This window comes from Pseudochaenichthys georgianus, chromosome 3 (assembly GCF_902827115.2).
Source record: "Pseudochaenichthys georgianus chromosome 3, fPseGeo1.2, whole genome shotgun sequence".
NCBI lineage: Eukaryota > Metazoa > Chordata > Actinopteri > Perciformes > Channichthyidae > Pseudochaenichthys > Pseudochaenichthys georgianus.
This window is the reverse complement of record NC_047505.1, coordinates 14,672,146-14,690,389: the sequence shown is the minus strand read 5'-3', so window position 1 is coordinate 14,690,389 and position 18,244 is coordinate 14,672,146. Positions and strand designations below refer to the sequence as shown.

The 18,244-nt window shown below is 42.1% G+C and overlaps 1 protein-coding gene and 1 long non-coding RNA gene across 3 annotated transcripts in view; one reads left to right on the top strand and one right to left on the bottom strand.

The window, feature by feature from the left end:
- The window catches only part of LOC139433042 (uncharacterized), a 196,498-nt gene that overhangs the window by 23,713 nt on the left and 154,541 nt on the right, over positions 1-18,244 (bottom strand). The window lies entirely within an intron of this gene.
- LOC117462895 (solute carrier organic anion transporter family member 3A1-like) overlaps positions 1-18,244 on the top strand; it is a 129,991-nt gene that overhangs the window by 6,730 nt on the left and 105,017 nt on the right. For both annotated transcript variants that reach the window (XM_071206203.1, XM_034105264.1), the window contains exon 2: positions 4,854-5,313. In XM_071206203.1, the coding sequence (XP_071062304.1) occupies positions 4,854-5,313 (460 nt within the window). The remainder of the gene's footprint in view (positions 1-4,853; positions 5,314-18,244) is intronic.

Genomic DNA, 18,244 nt, shown 5'->3' with positions numbered 1-18,244 from the left:
AGTTGGGAGAACAACCGAGGCCCAAACCAAGCTCAAATGCCGATAAAAAAATAAATTAGGTGCTACCATTGCAATGCTCTAGGTCACACCAAGCCATATTGCCCAGTTTTAGCCCACACCAAGCCATCTCTCCTGTGTGAAGTTCCTAGGTCAGACAGGGTCGAGAGATTAGGTGGAAAAGGCAGGAAAGTACCAGTTTTGATCAATGGGCAGCGGGTAGAAGCATTGCTGGATACAGCATGTTTTCAGTCAGTTGTTTTGTCCAGTTTGGTCCCTAGGGAAAAGTGGAGTCAGGATACTTCAACCATAAGTTGCATTCATGGTGATCAACATGTTTACCCCACAGCAGAGGTCTATCTAACTGTAGGAGGCCAAACCTTTCTGTTGCCTGTAGCATTAGCCCCAACATTGCCATACCCAGTCATTCTTGGTAATGATCTCCCTACACTTTATGACCTAGTGCACAAGCCAGGTTGCAAGTCTGACAGGGAAAGATGTGAGGTTGGGAGCCTTGGGGCAACGGTCAGGGAGCCACTTAGCCAAGGTGTGGTGAAACCAGTTCTACAGCTAGTCAAGCCTTGCAATGTTACCACTAGAGCGCAGAAACTCGCTGAGATGCCTTTTTATGGGGTGGACTGGGAGACAAGTCCAGGTAAACCACCCAAGACTAGAGCGCAGAGAAGAAGGGAAAAACTGAGGGGTACTCTGGAGAAAGGGTCACAGGAACCTTCAGAATTACCAGATCTGCTAGACTTCGACCTTCCCCCAGATATAGGGGCAGTACAGAAACTGGATGCCACACTGACGCATTGGTTTGGGAAAGTAACAGAGGTTGAGGGGGTTAAGCTAGATAACCATAGCTATCTGGAGGAGGCCACCTACATAGTTAAGCAGGGCATCCTCTATCAGCGCAAGGGAAATAGTGAGGTTTTAGCTCTGCCAAAGCAATTCAGAACCAGAGTGATGGAGTTAGGCCATTCAATTCCATGGGCAGGTCATATGGCTTTCCAAAAGACTTTGCACAGGATTGGAAGTAGGTTTGGTTGGCCAGGGATGTATACGCAAGTCTCTCAGTTCTGTAGGTCTTGTGAAACCTGTCAACTTACCTCATCAAAGGGAGTAGCCTGTGCACAACTTCAGCCATTGCCTATAATAGACACACCTTTTGAGAGGATAGCCATGGACATAGTAGGACCTTTAGAGAAAAGCTCCTCAGGACACCGTTACATTCTTGTTGTATGTGACTATGCCACCCGCTATCCAGAAGCCTTCCCTCTCAGGTCCATCAAAGCCAAGCAGGTAGCAAATTGTCTTGTTCATCTGTTCTCCAGAGTAGGCATACCTAGAGAGATCCTTACAGACTGTGGGACACATTTCTTGTCCAAGTTTTAGAAGCAGGTTTACCAACTCTTAGGTGTGAAGGGCATTAAGACCACCCCTTATCACCCCCAGACAGACGGGCTAGTAGAGCGCTACAATCAGACTCTCAAAGGCATGCTACGCAAGTTTGTCTCCAATACAGGGGCCGATTGGGACCAATGGCTTCCGTACCTGTTGTTTGCCTATCGGGAAGTGTCGACAGGTTTTTCACCTTTCGAGCTCTTGTCTGGCCATCAAGTGAGAGGACCCTTGGATCTTCTTAAAGACCACTGGGAGAGTCCACAGCCAGGAGGAGAGAATGTTGTCTCATATGTGATCAAAATGAGGAAGAGACTTGAGGAGATGACAGCACTGGCACATGAAAATATGAAGTCGGCACAGCAACAACAGAAAACCTGGTATGATCGGAAGGCCAGGGAGAGGGTTTTCAATCCAGAACAGAAGGTACTGTTATTATTGCCAACGTGTGACAGTAAGCTGCTGACAAAATGGCATGGACCTTATGAAATTACCAGGGTTGTTGGTAAGGTCACATATGAACTATATATGCCAGAAAGAGTAAAGAAATATCAGACTTTCCATGTCAATCTGCTCAAGGAGTTCCAGGTTCGTCAAGAGCCTGTGTGCCAGTTGTTGGTATGGGCTGTCCAGGATGAGGAAGCAAATGAGAAGTTCTTTCCTGCCACCACTGCAACAGCAGAGCCCTTGACGTTGGACCTGTCTCATCTATCTCCCACCCAGCAGGAAGGAGTAAAACCACTCCTTGACCCGGATCTTTTTAAAGAGACACCAGGTTTTACCTCACTGGTCCAGCACAGGATCCGTCTAACAGGAAATGCTCCTGTTCGGCAGAAGAGCTACAGGATTCCTGAACGGCTAATTCCTGTTCTACAAAAGGAAATAAAGATGATGCTGGAACTGGGGATAATCGAGGTCTCCTGCAGTGAGTGGTGCAGCCCAATCGTACTGGTTCCAAAGAAAGATGGATCACTTCGATTTTGCATTGACTTCAGGTACCTGAATGCAGTGTCTAATTTTTATTTATACAAGCCCTTCACCCTGCAAACCGACGCTTCTGGAGTGGGCCTAGGGGCAGTGCTGCTGCAGGAGGAGGAGGGAGACTGGAGACCTGTTGTTTTCCTGAGTCGCAAGCTGCTGGATAGAGAGACTAGATACTCCACGGTTGAAAAGGAGTGTTTGGCAATGAAGTGGGCCATTGACTCCCTCAGATATTATCTGCTGGGGCGGCACTTCGTTTTGGAAACGGATCACAGAGCTCTACAGTGGTTGCATCGCATGAGAGATGCAAACATGTGCATCGCTGGATGGTACCTGGCACTGCAGCCGTATGACTTCACCGTTCGATACAGGTCAGGGAAGACCAATATAGTGGCGGACTTTCTGTCCAGAGTGTCGCAGGAATGAGACACTGTTCTCCTTCGGGAGAGGGAGGAGGAAATGTAACGAAGGTAACTTCGTTACTATAGACTGACGGCTTTGGGGACCTTGTAATATTGCACATGTGGGTTTGCACTTTATATAACGACTTCCTTTTGCACAGTAAGAATGTCACTCAGCACTTTAGTGAACAGTTTGCACTTTATTAGCATGATTTGCACAGTACAGTTTTGACATGGCCTATTTGCACATTTTTATATAATATATACTATTTATTGATGTAGTCGTTGTTAAATGATTAAACCGTATTATTTGGAATGTCGTCTGGCAGATGCTGGTCGGTCCTCGGCTCCACCTGAAAAGAGAGGGGAGTTATAGCGAGAACGCCGAGAGTATTTATGATTGTGTAAGATTGACAGCGGATGAGATTAATCATTGTGTGCAGATGTCCTGTTTTAGCGTGTATACATCATGACGTTAAGTTGCATTAATTGTAGAAGTGAACACTGTGTAAAGGTTACGTCCATTGCTTACCCATGTTGTTTCGTCCGGTGTCCGCTCCAGTGTGTTTGGCCAAAAGGTCCTCGGGGGAAACAAACACTGACTAAGGAAGGTTCCGGGACGAACCAAGTGGCGGGATGGGCGTAGGGGTTTCTGTTGTAGTTGGGAATGCATTTCTATATATTATGGTCGGTTATAATGTGGGGTTTGGGGTTAACTTAACAGCTGGCTATAAACCACTGATCATACATGCACCGAATGTTATAGATTATCGTTATACCAATTATGATGACATGTGTATCAATAATTGCTCACCTGTGAATGGTTTCTCCCAATAAGATCCTCTATAAAAGAGCCAGTCTTCAGTCGGAGGAGATTGTTGAACACCTCCATGCTGGCTGGCTGTTCTTTATGGTAGTGTGTGAAATAAAGACACTATGGTGTGCAACTCTACCTCCTCTCGTGTGTGGTTCTTTCACTGGAAATGTAGCCGCTAAAAGGGTCACTGTCTCACACATGCCCTTTTTCCCAGGTTGGCGTCAGGCTAGCCTCAGGGTTGTTTTAGGTGGAGGATGAGGAGTGTGGGGATGAAGCATAGCGGCTCATCTACTGTGTGTCATCAACAGGTTGCTTTTGTTGGTTCGAGTGGCACAGTTCAATCATGCTGTTACTGATTAGCACCTGAAGCTAAATGCACCTCAACATATAACATACTTTACTCGTTAAGACTCGTACCTTCCAGGAAGAGATTCAACATGACCACAAAAAACATAAAATGTCTACCAATAGACACAAATTACCATAAAGAGAAAACAAATGACTTGAAACAGATACTAAACTACAAAAAAGGAGCTAAATGATCACAAACAATAACATTGACACAAAATGACTACAAAGCAACTACAAAGAGAAACGAATGAACTACAAAGAGACACAAAATGAACAAAGTGACACAAAATGACTTCAGAGAGATAAGACACAACAGAAAAAGGAGCAAAAGGATCACCCCATAAAGCAAAACACTATTACAGTGACACAGATAACTACAAACAGACAACGTTTTTACCAAAAGACAAAATACAAAGATGCATAACCACTACAGAGAGTCACAAAGCAACAACAAATAGAGGATGAACTACTATAAATCTGTGGGTCTGTGCCAAGATGCCAATAGTCTCATGCTTCTGACAGGTTGGTACAGTCATTTATAGATAAGATAAGATGGTACTTTATTGATCCCAATTTGGGAAATTGTTTTTGTTGCAGCAGCATAAACATTTTACAATAAAACAAAACTACAAATAAACAAGAATAGAAAGAAAATAAAATAGAAAATATACATGTTGAAATAGAAAATATACATGTAGATATTATATATACAAATATACATATTCAAAAATATATGACATATAGTGTAGAAATGATACATTATAAATGGCTGAATACAACATCAATTCTATGAACCTGCAATCAAAGGTTAGTGGGTTTTCTTTGAAGTCATCGACAGTCCTAAATGGCTGCTAATTGTGAGAACACAGTAACACTTCTCTTCTCTCTTTATTTCTCTCTGCCAGGTAAGTGTTCTGACCACTCTGGAGAGACGCTTCAATCTCCAGAGCGCCGATGTGGGCGTCATTGCCAGCAGCTTCGAAATCGGCAACCTGGCCCTCATCCTGTTTGTCAGCTACTTTGGAGCCAAGGCCCACAGACCCCGCCTCATTGGTTGCGGCGGGATTGTCATGGCGTTGGGGGCGTTGCTGTCGGCCCTGCCGGAGTTCCTGACGCATCAGTATGAGTACGAGGCCGGGGACTCGTGGCACGCCGAGGACGGCAGGGACGTCTGCTCCAACAACTCCAGGTCAGAAAACCGAGACTCTGGGTTTAAGTGTGGCAACAGAGCCAACACCAACATGATGTACCTTCTGCTGATCGGAGCCCAGGTTCTGCTGGGCATCGGAGCCACACCCGTCCAGCCTTTGGGAGTGTCCTACATCGACGACCATGTCCACAGGAAGGACTCCTCGCTGTATATAGGTGAGTAACACTGAGTTACTGTACACATGGAACACATATGATGATTGTAAAGTAGTATTTATTGGTAAGAGGAGTTCTAACAGCTATTTTTTAACACCGAATTCTAAATCCTGTAGCAAATCCTTATAATGTGATCACTTGTGGTTGCTGAGATATTCACCCCTTTACAAATATATAGGACGGAAACACGTAACAGAGTTAGACACATTCAGAATCAGAGATTTAAAACAGCCTCTTTATCTCACATCGTCATACAAGGGGACTCAATGTCTAACGTGTGCTTGTAGAAAAAGGGAGGCTTAATGGCTGTTTGCTGAGAGTAGGATGCAATATATTAAAGGGGACCTATCATGCAAAATGCACTTGTTGATGTCTTTTATACATAAAGATATGTCCCCAGTGTGTCAGGGAACTCACGCAGCGTCAGAAAATAAAACCCTCTCTCTTTTCCTCCGTACCCAAATCTCTAAAAACGGGGCTACAACGGAGCTGATCCAGATTTGCGTCCGATATGACGTAATGTCGGAAATGTAGGCTGGCTTTACACCCACGGCCCTATCAGAAACGTTGCTATCAGAAACAATGCCCGACTGTTTTGGACGTAATATGGTCGGTGTTTACATTAGCATCGCTAACACTCAGAGCTAACCTGTACTGGAGAGAGCATGTGTGTGAAGAAGCAGAAAATAAAAAGGAGCTCACCTTGTGGTATAACCGGCAAGAGAGAAAGCCTTTGAGCTCCATACTGTTTCAGAGATAATCCTTGATAATCCATGATATGGTGTTTCATCACCACAGTATCTGTCGCATGAGCTCAGGGGCGGATCTACCGGGGTGGCATGGGGTGGCAACTGCCACCCTAAACAATAGCCTTGCCACCCCAGCTGCCACCCCAGTTGGCATCTTTGTTTTGAAAGAAAAGTTGTGGCTCATCGGACATTTATGAGAGAAAGTCTCTAATGTCCGAGTGCAAGTGAATGCACCACCAGATGCACGTCATGTAACCCCTCCCCCGGTCCTGGCGCGAGAGTGGAAATATGATTGGTAGCGAATTCACTTGAACGGGGGAACGGTGCAAAACGAGAAGCCTTTCTCGGACCCAAGCACTGAAGGAATGAGGTAGTTGCGGTCTACACTGACAGAGAAGAGAATGTCAAGTGTGGCTGTACTCAGCATTGAATCAAAACGCACTACAGCTGTTGATCTTAATACGTTTGTGAGGCGTTTTGCTGAACAAAATGGTAATCGCTGCATTCAGCTGTAATAGACATGTCAACTTGATGCTCTGCTCACGGATGACTCGATGAGAATAACAAACTGTTAAGATGATGACCTTGTATGCGTGTATATATTTTTTTCTTTGTGGGGGTCTGCCCCCAAACAACAGTTTTAAGTCCTGAGAAAGTAAAATAAGATGGTGTGTACAACTACACTGCCCAGCCAAACAAAGTAACCACTTTGATTTAACTAGGCCAGTAGGTAAGGACCTTCCACTGGATAATAACTGCAGCGATGTTTTAGCTGAATACACGTTTTTTAACTCTAACTGATGCAGTTAGTCACTTCTTTAATGTTTGTTCTTTCTGATGTAAAGTCAAGGTTGTAACTGTATATCAATAATTATATAATTACTTGTTTTTCAAATTTGAAGGAGGGTGAGCAAGCATCTTGATGAACATTCATCATTAACTCCTCCAAAAAATATAGTTTATTCAATAATAAATGAATATGTGAATCATAACAGTTCTTCACTATATCTGTAAAACGTCTTTGAGCACCTGTAAAAACGCTAACAAATTAAATCTATTATTATTATTTATTAACAGTGATTGACAGCTGATAGGAATAATATGATTGTTAATAGTATCATATTCATTCAGACAAACATCGATGAGACAGTTAATTAATGTACTTATTGCAGCAGTCTGCATAGATTTGGTTCCCCTGCTGGTCTAAGAGTGAGACAAACTCATTCAGTTATTGTTCAGTTAAAATTCATTAAAGTACGTCTGCCACCTGATATGTAAGGCTTTACTGATGTGCCACAATAATATCACCTATGTGATTGATTTAAAATATTAATATTGTGGCTTTCCAAGTTAAAATTGATTGTAGGGGTGTAACGGTTCACAAACATTTCGGTTCGGTACGTACCTCGTTTTTAGGTCACGGTTCGGTACGTTTTTGGTACAGCAGAAAAAATTATCACAAAACATTAAATATTTTTTTTTAATTATTATTAAACTGTGACTAATGTATTCAAATAAATACAAAATATAGTAAAATAAACATTAAGGTGCAGCATTTCGATGAACTGAAATAATCTGTATTTGAACTGCACTAGTACCTAAGCAGCCAGTTTGACATTAGGACTTGCTTGTCATTGTATTTTCATGTTGTTTAAAGAAAGATGAACTTGTCCACATTGCTTGCCGAAAGGGCAGATCTGCTGGCACTAACAATGTCTCCTGCTGTGGAGAACACCCTCTCGCTAGGGACAGAGGTAGCAGATACAGCCAGGTAGCGCTTTGCTACCATGGCAACATAAGGATATTTGCCGTTTGTAATAGCTTTGGCTCGGTCTGAAGTTTTTGCGAGTGGTGGAGGCTTACATGCTAGTGGGAGTTGGGTTTTCACTTCAGTCTTTTTTCTTTTCGTACCGGTGATATTCACATTTGGGTGATGCCTTTTCAAATGAGTGTGATGTATTGCCAGCCGCGTAACCAATTTTAGTTTAACAATGCCGACAAACAGCGTTGGTTCGGTCCACCTGTCTTTGTCCGTCATCCTTGTACGTAACTGCGAAACCAAAATGTTCCCAAACCGGAGACTTCAATGATGCTGGAGGATTTTCAGCTCAATTTTATCTGCGTTCGCCATTTCGACAGTTCCTCAAATTACTGACTACATTTGAACGCATTCCTGTGACCAGCTCTCATAGTATGCCTCTCGTCCAATGAAATTAAATGATATAGATTACTTCCAGAAAGTTGTTCATGTTCTCAATTTTTTACGTTTAACGCTATAGTCTTGCCTTATCTTTTCTTACAGTGCAGACGCTTTTCTGCTTGCTCCTGCCTCTGCTTACTTTTTATGCTGATTTTCCTATTCTTATTCTCTGAAATCTTCGAGCAGCGGCTCCTGGACATTAACCGATCACTGGGACAGTTCATCTTCGTAATTAGACGGAGGTTTTCAGCCATATTTCAACATTTTTACGACGACCCCAGTCTTACAGTAGCGTGGCCTAGCAACAGCTAAAGCCTGGTAGGCTACTGCATGCTATTTAGCTTAAGCTAGTTGGTAGAAAAATGCCTCCGTTCTCTACAGATGACTTCCACAAACTTCTACAGAAGATAGTTGTGCTGGAAATGAAAATGCAACGGTTGGAAGTTAACGTGGAAGTGAATGGACTATGTTGTGGGAATGACACCACTTTACCAGTGTTGCAAAATAGTGGAAAAGGGTATGCTAACTCACAGCTAGTTAGCAGCTACAAGGATTCCAAGGAACAGGAGGGCTGTGTACCGGGTAATAAATCTACAAGTGGTAGTCCTCCCTGGAACTCTCTGGGTGCAAAGCCGAAGAGTAAATCATTTCCATGGGATTTGGGAGGACGGATAACAGGCAGAGCCCAACACTCAGAAATATGTGATGCGACCGGCTGGCCTGCATTGTTATCACCCAGGAAGAGTGCCTCTTCAACCCCTAAACAGCAGTGGACAGCTGCTAAAGGGAGAATTACAAAAAATCCTCCTAAACCACCAAGTGTGCCAATCCAGAACAGATACGCTTCGCTGACCGAGAGCCGGAGATCTCTTTCTGATGACCTGGATAACCCGTCCTCTTCACACAGCAGGGTAAGGACCAATAGCTACTCCAAAAGTAAAAGACTAGAGGGAAAGCTAACGACTGGGCCTGAAACTCTGATTGTGGGTGACTCTGCTGTAAGAGATGTAAAAGGTCTGTGTAGTAAGAACAACATCAAAGTACTCTGTTTTCCCAAGGATACGGTCTCTGACTTGGCTGAGAAGATCCTGCATATTGGGGCTGAACATCCGACTGTGAAGAATGTGGTTCTGCACATTGGAACAAATGATGTTGTGAAACAAGAGTCAGAAGTGCTGAAAAAAGACTTTAAATGTCTGTTAGAAACTGCCAGCTCTCTAAATGCAGAGGTGTTCATCAGTGGCCCTCTACCGCCAGTCAGAAGAGGAGTGGAGAGATTCAGCAGATTGTTTGCACTGAACACCTGGCTTTCAACTGTCTGTACTGACCATTCTGTGCATTTTATTGACAATTTTAACTTTTTCTGGGATCGCAGACATCTTTTCAAGGCAAATGGAGTTTGCCTGAACAAGTCAGGAGTGAAATTGTTTATCTCTAACATATTCAACTGCCTGCGTCATCAATCTGTTCCCTCTGCCAAGGACAAGCGGCAAGAGGAATCAAAACAGGAGATAGACACAACACATCGCGCAGAAAACCCTGAAGAAGTATCACTGCACCCGCCTGAGGAATGTTCTGATTATGGGAGACATATGAGACACACGGAGGAGTCCCCACCGCCCGTCACCCCCCCCCCCTATCAACGCCTTTGGGGATACTCCGTTCACCCTTTCACCCACGCCCACCATCCTGGAGATCGTTGAACACATGAAGGAGATACAGAGGGCTGGCACCGATTCCTTCCTGGATTTCAAAGACCAAACTAAGGCGTTACGCAGGGCTGGCAGCATGTCCTTTACCCCTGCCCCTCAACGACGCCCACCAAAATCACCGAAGCAGAGATGCGCACCATCTCTCCCGGCTTCATCACCATGCCTACCACAATCATCCAAACCAAAACAATCTGCAAACTGATATCTGCTGGGTCCAGGCTCAAGGGCGTATGGCACTCTCAACTCTTTCCAGGACATGCCAGGGCCCTGCCTGCCAGTAGCTTTGCCGATATCTGTGTTGATAGGTAATAGATTAAGAGCGGTAAATCATCTTAGATACAGGAAGCGCTCAAACGTTTGTGTGAGTTTATCTAATTTAGCAGTGATTCCATGTCAGCCACAGCTTGTTACAAAAAACATGACTGATAGTGTGTTTAACAAACTTAAACTAGCTTTATTAAATGTCAGGTCTTTGGCAGGAAAAACATTTTTAATCAATGATTTTATCACTGAGCACAATCTTGATTTTATGTTTTTAACAGAAACTTGGATTGAACAAAATAACAGTGCAGCTGTTCTTATCGAATCAACCCCTCCCAACTTTAGTTTTATGAGTCAGGAAAGAATGCATAAGAAAGGGGGTGGAGTTGCTATTCTGTTCAATGATTCCCTTCAATGCAGGAAGACATCGTATGGAAACTTTGATTCTTTTGAATATGTGGCCTTTCAGCTGAAATGCTCCTCTCGAGCTCTGTTCCTAAATATCTATAGGCCACCCAAATACAGTGCAAGTTTTTTTTGATGACTTTACTGAACTGCTGTCTATAGTGTGTATTGACTTTGACCGTCTAGTCATTGTTGGTGATTTTAACATCCATGTTGACAACCCCCAGGACAGAGGGGCTAAAGAACTGTTTTGTGTTCTTGATAGCTATGGACTGACTCAGCATGTGACGGAGCCCACGCACAATAAGGGGCACACTCTGGACTTAATTATCTCAAAGGGTCTGAATATCTCTAAGGTTGTGGTGACTGATGTTGCGCTCTCTGACCATTCCTGTGTTTTCTTTGAGAGCTCTATTTCTGTTCACACAAGTGTTCAAAAGAGGTAACCACAAAGCGATATTTAACTGAAAATACTAGGGAAATGTTTACTCAGAATTTTTCTTCCACACTTGCCACTGCTAACATCTCAGTAGATGAGCTAGTAGATCATTTTAATTCAAAAATGAAAAATGTTATAGATGCCATTGCTCCAATTAAGGTAAAGGAAGTGACTGGGAAGAAAATATCTCCATGGAGAAAGGCCATGACCGTTAAAACAGAAAAAAGAGAATGTCGAAAAGCTGAACGCAGGTGGCGAAAAACAAATCTCCAGGTTCACTTTGAAATTTATAAAGAGAGACTTGGCCTTTATAATTTGGAATTGAAAAACGCACGACAATCATTCTTCTCTGACATCATTACCAAAAACAAAAACAACGCACGTGCCTTGTTTGCTACCGTCGACAGACTAACTAACCCCCCAGTGTCAGTAGCCTCTGAATTTCTAACCACCAGGGCGTGCAATGATTTTGCCTCCTTTTTCACTGACAAAATTCAGAAAATCAGACAAGCAGTCAGTGCCTCTGCATCAGGAACAGCAAATGTGCTGTCTCTGTGTCCACTTAACATCAATTCAGACATCATGACACAATTCCATCAGATTAATGATAAAAACCTAGAGGACATTATACAACTTCTGAAGTCCTCCTCCTGCTGCCTTGATATTATTCCAACAGGATTTTTCAAGGATGTTTTGCCTTGCATGGCCTCAGAACTACTTCATATAGTAAACAAATCTCTTCACTCAGGTATTTTTCCACAGGCCCTGAAAACTGCAGTCATTAAACCGCTCTTAAAAAAGAATAATCTAGATGCTTCAGTAATGAACAATTACAGGCCCATATCAAACCTGCCATTTCTAGGTAAGATCATTGAAAAAGTTGTTTTTTAACAGTTGAGTAATTTCTTGCATTTAAATGGTTGTTTCGATGTGTTCCAGTCAGGCTTTCGTCCAAACCACAGCACTGAGACTGCTCTTGTAAAGGTCTTTAACGACATCCACTTAAACACAGACAGTGGCAGAACTTCAGTGTTAGTATTATTAGATCTCAGTGCTGCCTTTGACACTGTTGACCACAGCATATTACTAGACCGACTGGAAAACTGGGTTTAAATTGGTTTAAATCCTACTTAAAGGATAGAAACAACTTTGTTTCTATAGGTAAATACACATCTGAGTTGACAAATATGACATGTGGGGTTCCTCAAGGCTCCATCTTGGGGCCTCTTCTCTTTAACATCTACATGCTACCACTGGCTCAGATAATGAAGAACAACAAAATAAGTTACCATAGCTATGCAGATGACACACAAATGTACGTAACAATTTCACCAGGAGACTATGCTCCAATTCAAACACTGAGTAAGTGCATTGAACAAATCAATGACTGGATGTGTCAGAACTTTCTCCAATTAAACAAAGATAAAACTGAGGTAATGGTCTTTGGAGCCAAGGCAGAACGTTTAAAAGTTAGCGCTGAGCTTCAGTCTGCAATGTTCAAACCAACAGATAAAGCCAGGAATCTAGGTGTAGTCATGGACTCTGACCTGAGTTTCAACAGTCACATTAAAACAGTTACTAAATCAGCCTACTATCACCTAAAGAATATATCTAGGATTAAAAGACTAATGTCACAGCAGGATTTGGAAAAACTTGTCCATGCCTTTATCTTCAGTAGACTCGACTACTGCAATGGTGTCTTCACAGGTCTCACTAAAAAATCTATTAGAAAGCTGCAGCTGATTCAGAACGCCGCTGCTCGAGTCCTCACTAACACTAAGAAAGTGAACCACATCACTCCTGTTCTGAAGTCTTTACACTGGCTTCCTGTGTGTCAAAGAATAGATTTCAAAATATTGATGCTGGTTTATAAAGCACTGAATGGTTTAGGCCCAAAATACATTACTGACCTCCTGCTAAACTATGAACCATCCAGATCTCTCAGGTCTTCAGGGACTGGTCAGCTTACTGTCCCCAGAGTCAGAACTAAACATGGTAAAGCAGCGTTCAGTTATTATGCTCCAAATATCTGGAACAAACTCCCAGAAACCTGCAGGTCCGCTGCAACTCTTACTACTTTTAAATCCAGGCTGAAGACTTTTCTTTTTGTCGCTGCTTTTATTGAACTTTTCATATCTTAAACTGCACTGTAACTTTTATCCATGTACTTTTTCTAAACGTAATTAAACTCCATGACATTTATGAGAGGGACTGCTCGAAAGCAGAGATATTTGGAATATCTGGCATCGACGGATGAAAAATAGTGTTTTGGTAACACGGAGTGTTTTGGTAACACTTTAAAAACTTTGTTATGGAAGCAAAGCAGGGGAGGGGGTGTGTACAGCCTCCTGAGGGTCCGATTGTGGATGTCATGCGAGCAAAATATGGTGAAGAAAGTCTGTCTAAATTAAATCATATTTTAGACTGCACTGTAACTTTTATCCATGTATTTTTCCTTAATGTTTATTTTATTAGCACTGTAACTTTTATCCATGTACTTTTTCTTGTAATGTTTAATTGAACTATTCATATTTTAGACTGCACTGTAACTTTTATCCATGTATTTTTCCTTAATGTTTATTTTATTAGCTTTTCTTTTTTAATGCTTAATGTCTTTCATTTCTTTTTTGTAAAGCACTTTGAATTACCCTGCGTCGAAAAGTGCTATATAAATAAACTTGCCTTGCCTTGCCTTGCCTATATTCGTTCGGTACACTTCGGTACACACCTGTACCGAACCGAAGGGCCCGTACCGAATAATTTCAGTACGGGTACGTGTACCATTACACCCCTAATTGATTGATATGATTGCGATTTAAATCAGCATATACTTCTGTCAGGGAATGCCACCCCTCAGAATCTCCTGCCACCCTCTTGCCACCCCATGAATATTTGTCTAGATCCGCCCCTGCATGAGCTCAGCTCCCTCCTTTTTTTTTTAAATCACATTGTTTGTTGTTGTAAAGCTTTATACCCCAAATCAGCACTTTTGAAACAGGAAGTGAAATAGAGAGATATGAGGCATTGCTAGAATGGGTGATCTGTTTGGTATTTTGAGCAAAACACTTCATAGACATGTTTGTTATATATTTGTATATATCTGAGACCTATGCTATTGCCTACAAATTGCATGATAGGTAACCTTTAATCTCTTCACAACATCGATATTATGAAGGTAGAGCCAAGACTAAAAGCAGGGGCAAAGTAACAACTCCAAAAACCAAATCACATTTCTATGTTTCTGCTAATGCAAAGACACTTTCCGAACCCATTGGCTATTGGTCCGACGATGATTAGGCTCTTGGGGAAGTGACCAGTATTTCTGGGGTTCTAGTTTAGCTTGTGGATAACCGGATAACAAGTATCAATAGCAAGACCTCCTCTTCCGCAGGTAATTATTTCAGTCTGATAATCAGGTTGAGATGTGAGGATGGAGTTGGAGTTGACAGAGGACCGGATTGTTTCCCTCCATTCGTATACAGATTTATGTTGGCAGAGATACATTGAAAGATGAATCAACGCTAGCTAGCAGAAGGGTTCTGAGTTTGCATTTTGGCAAATGTGTTCTGCCTCTTTTGCTCCCCTCGTGGACTGTTCACCAGCATTCAACCAAAGTCCACTCAAACTACTTAAGTGGAAAGCACAACGCTCCCGATACCAAAATCTGATCTCATGTCAACAGATAACTAATAAAATGCATACATTTGCAAACAGAGATTAAGATTAAACAAAATATAACGTTTTTATTATTCACATGTTGAAGCATATTGCCCAAAATGTCATACCATTTATTTAATGATGTGCGTTCGGACAGTGAAACCATAAGGCTCTTCTGTTATTTAAATCACATTCTACATGTTTTCAAAGGCTGTTGAATATGGCGCTTGTTTCAAATGCCAATACACACCATGTGACCAGAGTGTATAGATTAGTTAGGGTAGTTGATATAAAAAAACAGACAATAATATTGGCTGAGTCATCGAGAATGACCACAACACTAAGCTTAATTGCACAACTTATAATAATGAAGAACATTATTAAGAACAAATCTTTAAAAAAAAGAAAACAAACCTCTTTTGTCCCTCAACTAAGCAACAACTATCAACAGCTTGATCTTAAAGCTCTCTCAGTTACAGTAGCTGGAAGTAATAGGAAAACAAAGGCTAATGGCATAATAAAATCTGTATATTCAACATATCTATCAACATAAATGGGATGATTATGTTGTCATAAATGAAACATCACTGGGACATCAATTGCGTGCTCTAAATGATCAACTCTATTTAATTAAGACAGAGGATCCTTTTAGAAATACGAGATTAGTAAATACAAATAAACCAAATCTTATCTGTGAGGAAGCGCACACACTCCCTCACTAACATGTTGGTCTTAACTATTTGTTTGTTAAGAAAGGTAGTACATGTTTTTTTCTGAGTTGTCTTTATTTCAGTTAAAGTTATAAAAACAGTTTACATAGACAAACTAATAAAATGCGTCTAAATTTGTTTGTCAGTCTGTAAAACACACAAGCACCAAGTAATCACCATTTCCTTTGTTCAGACCTGGAGGCCATCTTGTCCCAGTATTCAAAGGGGGAGCACGCATCCAAAGTACTCCTTATATGTGCCGTATGAGTAGGCGGAGTCTTGGACGTGATTGGTCAGGAAATGTGTGATTTTGTGAGTGTCAATTAGGTTAAAAACTATCCGTTTTAAGCAGACCTTGTTGTTCTCGAAGGTATACTATTTATGGCGATGCAATAATGAATTTACTTAAGCCTTTAGGGTTTTATTAAAGGTAGACAACAGTGTTTAATTTTGTATTTAACCCTTCACTCCGCTTTCAGAACCATGAAGTGGTTACCTGTTACAAATATCTTGGTATCTGGCTCACTTTTAAACTTCATGTCAATATCCTGCTTAAAAAGCTGAGGGTTAGGCTAGGTTTCTTCTACAGGAACAAGTCCTGTTTCTCGCTTGAGGCCAGGAAAAGGCTAGTCACTGTGACCTTTTTACCTGTGCTGGACTGTGGTGATTTGATGTATATGAATGCACCTGCCAATATCCTGGTCAAGTTAGATGCTGCGTATCACAGTGCACTAAGATTTGTGACAAACTGTAAAGCATTAACCCATCACTGTACCCTGTATGCAAGGGCTGGTTTGCTTTCACTAACTGTACGGAGGCTCAGTCACTGGTACATTTTTATATACAAAGCCATGTTAGGGAAACTTCCATCTTATATCTGCTCCCTGATCTCACGGAAAATTGTAAGTGGCTACTGCCTGAGATCGAATGCTGTGGTTTTATTAAATGTGCCAACTGCTAGGACTGTCTTAGGGAAGACAGCTTTTAGATGTGCAGCTCCTCTGTCTTGGAATAGTCTGCAAATTAAATGGAAACTGAACAATCTGGTGCCACTAAATGTTTTTAAAGCTCGGTTGGATGCTAGTCAATCGGAAGCTATTGGTACCTGTTTATGTGGATAATTATGTAAATGATGCTGTATGATGTCCTTTTGTTGTTCTATTTATGTTTTTATGTTTCATGTGAAACTACTTGAGCAGGTCTCCCTTGAAAAAGAGATCAATGATCTCAATGGGATTTATCTGTATAAATAAAGGTTTGAAATTAAATGAAAATGACATGATTGGCCAGGTTGGAGTGGGAAGGCGGGCAGTCTCCTGTAAATGTGGTTGGGAAGAGAGGGGAAGGGCATTCGTTTTTGTGTTTGTTCCTTGCTGGTGAATGCAGCACGAGGCATGCAGTTTGTGTTTCTGTGGAATAATGTGGAAGGCTAAGAATAAAACGCCTTTTTATTTTTTGCAAGAAAACCCTCTCTCCACATATCGTTCTTTCACCCGCACCTCACATCGTAACAATTGGTGTCAGAAGTGGGATATTTAAACGTCTGTGAGGAGTCTTAGAGGACAGAGTGACTAAATGAAAGGTGGACGTGGAAGAGGTCGTCAGGCAAGGGCCACAGCCTTGCCAGACATGGAGAAAGAAAAAAGATGAGGGACAATGGTAGAAGGATCTCCACTTGAGGGAGCCATGGCAGCTGAAAGTGAAGAAGATGAGGAAGAGCGGGTGGTTCGCCCCAAAGTGTTTACAGCCCATACTGCGGGTGAGGAACTCTCTACAGTAAGCTTCATGGAAGAAATTAGAGAGTTTGTGCACAGGTCTAAGCAGACTGAGGCAATACTTTTTGAACAGATGAAACAATTAAGAAGTGACATGGATTCAAAGTCAAGGCAGGACTCAGAAGTATACTATGACCCTGTTCAACAGCATCCCTATGCAATGCGTGCTGATAATCCAAGGCTCCAAGCTGAAACCTCGACACACCTGCTAAAAGCTGAGCCACATGGAAAATTCAATCCACTTCAAACTAGCAGGCCTGCCTCCTTATTCGATTGGCCTGTCCAGCCTCTGCAGAATATTGATGTTACGATGTGTGAAGCAGGTAGGACCCAAATGCAGATTAAAGTAAAAATAATTCCTTTATTCCAAGGCTATATATACACAGGCAGAACAGAACACTCACCGAGGACAAGCCAAATCACAAGACGAACCGCCACTGAACACTGGGAGACAGGGGAATTTAAACACAGGGTAACTAGACACAGTTGGGAATAATCAGGGGTGGGGCTGACACTGATGAGCACAGGAGACACACAAGGAGTGACAGGTAAAAACAATCAGGAAATTAGACACACCAGGGAAACTAACGACAGGAGGAAAAACACAGGGAAAAGGACCAGACAATATACCAAGAGGAAAATATGACGGGGAGAACAGCAAAACACCCAAACCAAGACATAGAAAACGTGACATAACACAATAATCGTAACAATTGATCCACCAATCCGAACAGCAAGGCCCTATGTAAGTGAGCCAAGGATACCTGACTTCAAAGAAGGTGAAGACTCGGAAAGTGTTTTTGTTCGGTTTGAACGGATGGCCAGAACATGGGGGTGGCAGCCATTTGAGTGGGCCGCGAGAGTAGTAACCTTGTTGACAGGAAGAGCTCTTGAGGCCTATGCTGGAATGGATGAGGAACAGTCAGAGTCATATGAAGCAGTTAAAGCAGCAGTGTTAATGACGTTTAATATGACTGAAGAAACTTACAGACAGCGGTTCCGGAGCACCATTTTGCCAGTGGG